At 39.3% G+C, this 9763-nt stretch overlaps 1 protein-coding gene across 1 annotated transcript; it reads left to right on the forward strand.

Moving 5' to 3' along the window:
- LOC109835077 (protein argonaute MEL1-like) lies at positions 522 to 8209 on the forward strand. The gene is given in 24 exon segments (XM_020403074.1): positions 522 to 728; positions 771 to 926; positions 928 to 987; positions 2581 to 2771; positions 2863 to 3012; positions 3102 to 3235; positions 3326 to 3435; positions 3595 to 3701; positions 3858 to 3996; positions 4112 to 4228; positions 4376 to 4483; positions 4569 to 4640; positions 4954 to 5076; positions 5158 to 5314; positions 5394 to 5515; positions 5593 to 5730; positions 6048 to 6190; positions 6348 to 6410; positions 6498 to 6561; positions 6698 to 6830; positions 7309 to 7382; positions 7467 to 7561; positions 7652 to 7683; positions 7773 to 8209. Coding segments are annotated over 24 exon segments (2865 nt in total). The 3' UTR covers positions 7943 to 8209.

Genomic DNA, 9763 nt, shown 5'->3' on the forward strand with positions numbered 1-9763 from the left:
GTAAGCTCACCGCCCCAACCCCTCCATCTTCCCGTTCGGAGTTTCCTCGCATACCTCGTACGTATACCCGGAGCTCAGAACGAGGGGTACGATCGTACTTACGTGGAAAAGTCGAGGGCATTGTTGTCATTCGCCTTCACGCCCCAAATTTCCCGCCAGTGCACGAAGAGGAGTGGGGGTCGTCGTGGAAGCATCCGACCCTACGCTGCCGGGCCCACGCGCCTCTAGACCGTTACGACTCTCGCTCACCTCAGCGAGTGGGACCGAGTGCGGGTCCCTCGTGGCTGACCGGTGCCCCGAGGGTCGAAGTTCTCGTAACAGTTTTGGTCTTTCTCGTGGCCGCCTCGGTCTCCTGGGCGTCCTCTATTTTTAAACGGCCATGCTGCTCTATCTGCTCCCCCTGTCTTTTCATAATTTTTTGTAAAAGAAAAAGAAAAAGGAAAAAAAATCCTCTCTCATCTTTCTCCATTCTAGTTCACAAAAATCTTTGAAGGTCCTAATGGCTTCTCGAGGGGGCCACGATGGAGGCCGCGTGGACGAGGGCGGAAAGGTGGCCGCCGATGGAGGCGGTGACATGTCAGCCGGGCGGCGGACGCGGAGGTCGAGGCGGCGGGGAGGCCGTGGGAGACGGTCCCGGAGACGAGCGCCCTGGTCCGCCTTCGAGCTTCGATCTCTCAGCATCAAATGGCTTCCAGCATCGCACGCCGTCGGGATCTTCGAGTCTGGCGGTGACTTGATCGCTTCGAACCTAACGGACTCACACCAACGAGACGATCGAGGCGTTGGGGATCGAGATCAGGCGCGCACCGCGAGAACGGAGGAGTTGGCGTGGCGGAGACCGCGTCCCGCGTGCGCTGGCGCCGTCGTCGGCGAAGGCGATGCGGCACCGCCCGCGTCCTGGGTTTGGGACGGTGGGGAGTGAGGTGCATCGTGCGAGCAAATCACTTTCTCGTCGAGGTCGCGAACCGCGATCTTCATCACTATGATGTGAGCTTTTCTTCAAACCCTTCACTTTCTTCTTCTTCAAGTTGATAGCACAGAGTACCACTTTTTGCTCTGTTTTAGCTCTGTTTTTGTTGATTTTTGGCTGCTAGGTTGTACATCCGTTTTCGGATGGCTATTTTTTTTGCTCAGTTCTCGTGTAGATCTTGTAGGGTTTTCTGGGTTTTGTTCTGGATCTGATTTAATGTGTGTTGGTGTCCTTAGTCTCGTCGTTTTTATTTTCTTTTAACCACTAATTCATTTGTGTGGATTTTATTGGGTTTTGTGGTTAAGTTGCAGTTCTGGGTTTAAGTTCTAGATCTAGTTTAATCTGGTGCTCCTGTTGTTAATCTTTATCTTTTTTGTTCTTATAAGTGTTAAGTCGTTGTGGGTTATGTGGTATTTTGTTTTGGCATCTCTCATTAATTGATGTATGATTCATACTTAGATTTGTTTAAAGATAAATGAACATTACATGATTTGTTCTATTTTTATGTAGATTATTTTTGGGTTCTGCGTGTAATATACTTAATGTTGTTAACCATATCTTTTTTTTTATATTTCTCAGCGTTGCAAATTTGCTGTGGATTGTTTGATATTTTCTTGTGAAATCTGATGGTTATGTTTTTTGCTTAGATTTGTTCCTTATTATGTTAAATTTAGGGACTCTTTTTGGTGAAGTTGTAGATCCAGTTATCATGCACATACTCTTGTCATTGAATTCATTCAATTTGTATCTTGTTGGAAATTTGATTTCTACTTTTAAAGGGACGACAATTGGATTTTAAACCAATATAACATGAAAAGCCTATAAGTGGAACTAATGTTTATTAAAGTTAAGATCAAATGTTTCTATTCAGTAGTATGTGATACATGTTATTATTCTGTGCCGATTGTATATAATTATGATTTATAGGAAATGAACCATGTTGGAGTCTAGTTGGTTCTGCAAGCTTAAGTTGTATAACAGGACATGTAAGTAAGGTAGAAAGTCTAAAGTAGATTCTGAGTTTTCTAAGATTGCTCTAGGAACTTGAAGTTTGTTGTGCTTCTTAACACATTTTCCCCTTACTTCCTTTGCACCTTTAAAAGAAACCAGTTTCTTTACAGATGTAAATGTTTAACAAGTTTATTTCGATTACTGTGATGGTTCATATGAAGAAATTGACCTAAAATGCTTCTGTTGTTAGTAAATAGTTTCAGAAGTTTGGAGATGCTGGTGTTGTATATGAGAGCATGCACAACCTTTTTAAAGCTTCATTCACATGGTTAAAAAGAAATAAAAAAGTTGGGCTTTCCTGACACAGCTTAAATGGTTCGCCAGTTTATTTTCATAATTGTGATAGTTCTTATGACAGAATGGAGCTATAATATATCTTGTTTTGCTAATTAGTTTCAGATTTTTTTATGTGTTAAAGGTGTTTGAAAGTAGAGAGCATGTATTCCATTTTTAAACTTCAGTCACGTATTTGTTTCTTAGTGTCATTTGTAGTTCTGTGCTCTCAGTTCTTTTGTTGGGACACTGCATTATAAATGGCAGTTAAGGTGTATAATTAGCTCATTTTATTGCTATATATCTTATTTCTTTGGTTGGAGCAGGTTGCCATAACACCAGAAGTGACTTCAAGGGCTGTTTGTAGGAAGATTATTAGTGAGCTTGTAAACATGTACAAGGACTCCCATCTAGGACGCCTAACACCAGCCTATGATGGCAGGAAATCTCTTTACACTGCTGGAGCTTTGCCCTTCACATCTCAGCAGTTTAAGATTAAATTAGCTGAAAAGGACCGGTGAGCGAACACCTATGTCGTGTTGCTTAGTGCTGTAAGCAGTAGCACTGCAGTTTTTCTTGTTATGCTTATGCTTGCCTTTGATGCTCAGTGGCGACAAGGAATTTGGTGTTACCATCAAGTATGCCGGACGTGCTGATCTCCATCATCTTCAGCAGTTCCTTCATGGGAGGCAGTTTGATGCCCCACAAGAAACAATACAAGTGCTGGACGTTGTTCTTAGGGAGTACCCCTCACAAAAGTAATGATGTTGTAACCATAAATCATAGCTCTGGTTGATAGTTTGCTATGCTTATGTTTAACCACCGTTTATCTTGTTCTTTTCCTCAGTTATGTCACAGTAGCGAGATCTTTTTTCTCGAAGGAGTTAGGGGCAACAAAAGATATTGGTGATGGATTGGAATGTTGGAGAGGATACTATCAGTCCCTTCGTCCTACGCAGATGGGGCTCTCCTTGAACATAGGTAACACGTGGGAGTTTATCTCAAATTGGTCCTACTTCCCTCCTTTTCTGACTGCAATTAATGTAGTTTGTGACATGTTTTAATCTGCAGATATCGCTGCCACTTCTTTTTACAAGTCTATTTCAGTTATAGCCTTTGCTAAGGAGTACCTAAACATGCGAGATGCACCGCGTACCTTGACAGAGAAACAGCGTATTGCTGTATGTTTTGCATCTGTTACTCACCTTGATGATTAACACCTTTTATTTTCATTGTCATTGAAATTTAATTCTTCTCTCTCTTAATATCTCTGGGGTTAAACTTGTTTAGCGTAGGATTTATATATTTTTAATGCATATTTATTAATGTCAAATCCACAGTTGAAAAAAGCCCTTAGGGGAGTTCGAGTTGAAGTCACTCATAGGAAAGATTGCCGCAGACGCTACAAGATTAATGGTCTAACAAATGAGCCCTTAGGCCAATTGATGTAACACTTCCTGTCTTCTCTCTAGATATATATTTATCTTAAGTTGTATACTTTGTGTCGTCATGTTTACTACATAATGTTTATGACTTGTCTACTCAAGTTGTTACTTGTTTGCTCTTGTATGTTTTTTGATAGTCTGCTCATCGATATTGTTAGGTTTCCTGTGGATGACAAGGGAAACAAAATGCGAGTGGTGCAGTATTTTCAGGAGAAGTATCGCTGCAAACTTGACTATCTTACATGGCCTTGCATACAGTGTGGCAGTGACAGTAGGCCAACGCACCTGCCGATGGAGGTTTGTTTTAACTGTTATCTAGCAATACCACGTTATTTACTCTTACTGATGGCTGTCAATGCTATGTTGTGTTGAATTCTGGTTAAAATTTCTGCTTATCTATTTATTGTTCTAGGTTTGTAAAATTGTGGAAGGTCAAAGATTTTCAAAGAAATTGAATGAGAAGCAGGTTACTGAAATACTAAGAGCAACTTGTCAACGCCCAGACAAAAGAGAGAAGAGTATATGGGAGGTCAGATACTTTTGATTGTAGTGGGATGCTGGGATGTTTTTTTTGTTCTTTGTTCTTCATCAAATTATTGAAATTTATCTTATTTATGCATAGTTTAGTTAGTTTTGTACACTTTGATGATTGTGATGGGCCTGATTGCTACTGCAGATGGTCATGGAGAACAAGTATGAAGATGATAAATATGCACAGGAGTTTGGCATCAAGGTGGCCAAGCAGCTGACCTCTGTTGAAGCGAGAGTCCTTCCACCACCAATGGTAGTTATTTGATCTGCAATTGCTTTGTTGGATAGCAAGATGAAAATATTAAATTGTCACTTTTTCTTTTTTATTGCATGTTCAGCTCAAGTACCATGATTCTGGAAAAGAGAAGACATGCAATCCAAGAGTGGGTGCGTGGAATATGATAAATAAGGTAAAATTCTCCTCATTATTTAGAACCAGTGAAATTTGTTCTTTTGTTTTGGGGATGGTTAATAATTGTGGAAGACTTCTTTGCTTTTTTTAAGTACCAGGTGAAAGTCATTTTTTGGTTACTAGATGGTTAATATTGTATATTAAAGTCCATTCTCCTATCATGAAAATATTAATTTCTAGCATTTAAATTCTTTTATTTTTGTTGTCTTTTCTATGTACAATGCAGTAGTAACTTTATTTTTCCCTGAGCAATATCTTTGTTCAATGAATTCTTTGTTGAGGAATGACTTTATCGTTATTTTTTTCTTCAGAAAATGGTTAATGGTGGAAAAATTGATAGCTGGGCATGCGTTAGTTTTTCCCGCAATCTCCATCCTGACGCAGTAAACTGGTTTTGCCAAAGTCTGTTTGGTGTTTGTAATAACATTGGAATGGTACAGCACGACTCTTTTTTTCTTTATTGACTCAATTACTATTCATGTTTGTGTCTTGCTCATTTTGCTATGTATTTCTAGTCTATTGCACGTGACCCAGTAATCAAAGTCCTCTATGAACGTGCTAATAACGTGGAGGGAGCTCTAAGAACTGTGCATGCTCAAGCTACTACTGCTTTGAGAGGAGGAACCCTACAGTTGCTACTTATCATTCTTCCAGAAATAAGCGGGTCTTATGGTATGTATGACTAATTCTTTTCTACGTTAAGGTTAATTATTTGTGGCAACTCTATTCATTGGCTCTATGTTTTTCATAGGTACAATCAAGCGTGTTTGTGAAACTGAACTCGGGCTCATATCACAATGTTGCTTACCTAAGCATGTTCAGGCGTGCAAGCCACAATATATGGAAAATGTGGCTTTGAAAATTAATGTGAAGGTCTGTGTTTCTGTGTTCTTAAGCTTCCAGTTTGATCATGGATGGCCTTTTAATTTGCCTGCATGATTCTTGAACAGGCCGGAGGCCGTAATACTGTTCTGTCAGATGCTCTTAATAGGAGGATGCCTTTTGTATCCGATAAACCAACCATCATTTTTGGGGCTGATGTCACACATCCCCAGCCAGGAGAAGACTCCTCTGCTTCCATTGCTGCAGTTAGTCTCTTTCTTGTCAATCATGTTATATTATACTTAATTCTTTGAATTGTGTTTTTCTAAACAAATATGTATTCATATTTTGTGTTATCAAGGTGTTTACGTTTATCTTTTGCATACGTACTCTTGATTTCTCAAATGTTAAGACCAATTTCAGGTTTTATAATGATCTTTAGGTGGTGGATTTTTCATAGAAGTCTGGTTCCTTCGTAACATCATTGCTATTGTTCTTTTGGATGTTGTGAATTGGTGAGAGTTAGATCACATATTCACATGTATGTCCTTTTAACGTGCGCATTTTTTTCATGATATGTTAGGTTGTTGCATCAATGGATTGGCCTGAAGTGACAAAGTACAAAGGCCTTATTTCATCCCAACCACATAGGCAAGAGATAATAAAAGATCTTTATACAACCACACAAGATTCCCAGAAGGGTATTATTTCAGGTGGCATGATTAGGTAAAATATTCTTCTTTTCTTTTCTTTTCTTTTTTTTGTTTTTTTTTGTTTTTGTTTTTGTTAGGGTGCATCATTAGATTGCTTGATATTGGAATGTTGTTGAAAGTGCATGTTTAGATCTTCAAGCTTTACGTTTTCCTTCCTCTGCTTCCTGCAGAGAGCTGCTTATTTCTTTCAGAAGAGCTACAAATCAGAAACCCCACAGAATTATATTTTACAGGTTTGATTCATGTCATAAATAAATTCTTTAAGCATGTCATGTCTATTGCACCGGGAACCCCTAAAATTATCCTATTTACATGTGCAGGGACGGTGTCAGTGAAGGACAGTTTAGCCAAGTTCTTCTGTATGAAATGGATGCAATAAGAAAGGTAAATGTTTACATTTATTTTACTGTTTGTGTATATTTCACCTGAAACTAAGATGCATGGTGAATGGCTGACAATTTCCACTAAGTTTTTCCAATAACAGATTATATTTACATCTGTTTGTCCATGTAATAACCAGGCTTGTCAATCTCTGGAAGAAGGCTATCTGCCGCCTGTTACCTTTGTGGTTGTGCAAAAAAGGCACCATACCCGTTTGTTCCCTGAGATCCACGGAAGCGACCAAACTGACCGGAGTGGCAATATACTACCAGGTAAGTAACAGGCAATCATGCCCATCTCCGTGGACGCATTTGTAGACATGTGTAATATAATCCCATAATCATGCTACAGAGAGGTAATAATAATAAATATGTTGCTTATGCTGGTAGGTATCCAGAGTTGATTGGTTTTCGGTTCGATAATAATAAATATGTTGCTTATGCTAGTGCAATAAGCCAAATAGGCTTGCCTAGTGTACTCAATTATTTACTTCTGATACTAATTTTAGCTGTTGACACATAACGAGATCTGTGAAAGATTTGGCTCTATTATTGCTCTTCTTTGAGTATCATCACATGGAACCATGTCCGATTGGCTAAAACTGGAAAAGGAAACTCCATGGAAACCATGTCCCGTTGGTTAAAACTGGAAAAGAAAAATCCATCTAAATAGAGAGATAACTGAATGATGCCCCTCCCATCCAAAATATTTTAAAAGCATGAAAACTTAAGGCGTTCTTGTTGTGCATAGGAACTGTTGTGGACAGGAAAATCTGTCATCCCACGGAGTTCGACTTTTTCCTCTGCAGCCATTCTGGCATACAGGTAAAAACTACTATTCGCTGTTTTCTCACTCGGATTCTGCTGGTCAAGTTATTGTTCTTGAAGCTGGTGCTGATCCTTTCGCAGGGTACTAGCAGACCTGCGCATTATCATGTGCTCCTGGATGAGAACAAGTTCTCTGCCGACGCGCTTCAAGTGCTAACCAATAGTTTGTGCTACACGTAAGTCTCATCTTCCCTGTGCTCTTAATTTAGTTTGTAATTCTTATTCTTTATTACCTAAATAGTTTCTCTGGTTTTGATTGACTACAGTTACGCCCGATGCACCCGTTCAGTATCAGTCGGTAATTTATCTCTCTCCTGTTTCCGCTTCCGAGTGCTTCTCTCTTTCCTCTGTACTGTTTCATATTTTTTCCCCCCTTCCCATTTGCAGTTCCGCCAGCTTACTATGCGCACCTCGCTGCCTTTCGAGCGAGGTACTACGTGGAGGGGGATTCTGACGTAGGGTCGTCATCGGTGGGAGGTACACGTGTCAAAAGCGGTGACATCCGTCCTATTCCACGCGTCAAGGATAACGTCAAGGAAGTCATGTTCTATTGTTGAAAGAGGGGTTCCGAGTGCGCGTGCTTCTTTTTTTTGTTTTGTTTGTTTCTGTGAAGTTTGTTGACAGTTGATTTTGTCGGTTTTGTGATGCGCCTTCGGGGTTTTTGGCAGGCTTAGCTACCTACCTGACTTGTTTACTTGTTTATTATTAACCCATCGCGTTCCCGAGTATACTCCGGCCGATTGTGGGTTTATTTTTTGTTTTTTGTCGATACTGTGAAGTGTTGACGAGCACAGCGTTCCCAAGTTTGTTGGTTTCTTTTTTTTTTACAAGGTTGATTTAAAAAAAATTGTCCACACTGTTGACTATACACAGCTTTCAAAGCGCGAAAATAGGAATCCGTAGCGTAAAACAGAAAAAGGAGGAAAAAAAACTTTCCGTTTTCTTGAGCAAGAGCATATCCTGTGGTATCAAACTTATAAAAATGGGGAAAAAAAGAAGAGGTATTTAGCTATATACTGCTTTCAAAGCGCAGAAAAAGGAAATTGGAAGTGAGAGAGAGAAGACAAAACAAACTCACTGTTGCTGCCAGATGCCCAAAAGCAACGCGCTGCTTCTTTTTTTATGTTTTTGTTTTTTTAACAAGTCATCATTAAGGTCCCTGCCGTCTGATTGTTGTCTCCGACAACAACTGATCGCATCAAAATCGGCTACTGCGCCAGGTTCTGTATCGTCTTCATCATATAAAAGCTAGCAACCAACCATTTTGCTCCTTAAAAAGATACCTTTCAGACCCCCTCATTCTTTGACTGTTCAACAAAGCATCCGGTCTTGATATTCGAGCGGTGACGACACCCTTTCCTGTTTCTCATAAAGCAAAAAAAAAAAAAAAAAAATTCATATATTACAATCTTACTTCATTAATTAGGTAAGTAAATAATAATTAGTAGTTAAATCGGATTCCTCCCGGAAAGCGCGAGCGTAACAATTACGTGAAATGGGTTATTTAGATATTAGTCCCTTAAATCTTCATTAGTTTTATATTAGTTCGTCAAATCTTAGGAGCATGTTCCATAATCTTTTCCTAAACAAAGAGTTGGTGATCCGACTTTTCCTGAGTACTCTTTGGGGCTGTTTGTTTCACCATTTTTGTTGGAAAAGAATAGGATTTGGATTTAACAATGGTAAAATTGTAAATAAAGGATTCTTTATGAATCCTATTTTTGAGTTTGGTTCCCCCAAAAATTATAGATTTCAGAATCTATAGAGTTGAAAAATTATGCTGATTTTATAGAAACTCAAATGCTAATGATTTGGACGGATTTGAGCCAGAAAGCTGACGTATTTGTACTATTCTCTCTCTCTCTCTCTCTTTTCGGATTCCGTTTCTTCACAAACCTATATTATTATTAGACCAAATCCTATTCTCATTCCAAACCAAACTAAAGAATAGGAATTGAAAAGTTTCTATAAAGTTGGATTCTATTTTTTCATGTTATGAAACAAACATAGAAATTAAAAAAAAGGATTCCATGACAACATAAAATTGTCTTAAAATTTTTTATGGAATAGCTAGGAATCCATAAAAAATATGAGATTCCTAATCATATTTTTGCCCACTATTGAACCAAACACCCTCTTCGTGTATGCCGTAGAGGTTGAATCTCTCATCCAAGGGGAGATGACTGGGCTTAGATGCTTCCGTAGCATCAATCGTCGTTAACCTAAATCCAAGGGGAGATGACTGGGCTTAGACTTTTTTTTACTCTGGTTAAGAGCTAAACCTGCGTGGTCAATTACAAAGCTATCCTTGTGTGATTTTTACCCCCTTCAAAATGCCCGAAATCCCATCCGTTCGGTAAAAAAATCATATGGGTTCT

The sequence above is a fragment of the Asparagus officinalis genome, chromosome 3 (assembly GCF_001876935.1).
Source record: "Asparagus officinalis chromosome 3, Aspof.V1, whole genome shotgun sequence".
Lineage (NCBI taxonomy): Eukaryota > Viridiplantae > Streptophyta > Magnoliopsida > Asparagales > Asparagaceae > Asparagus > Asparagus officinalis.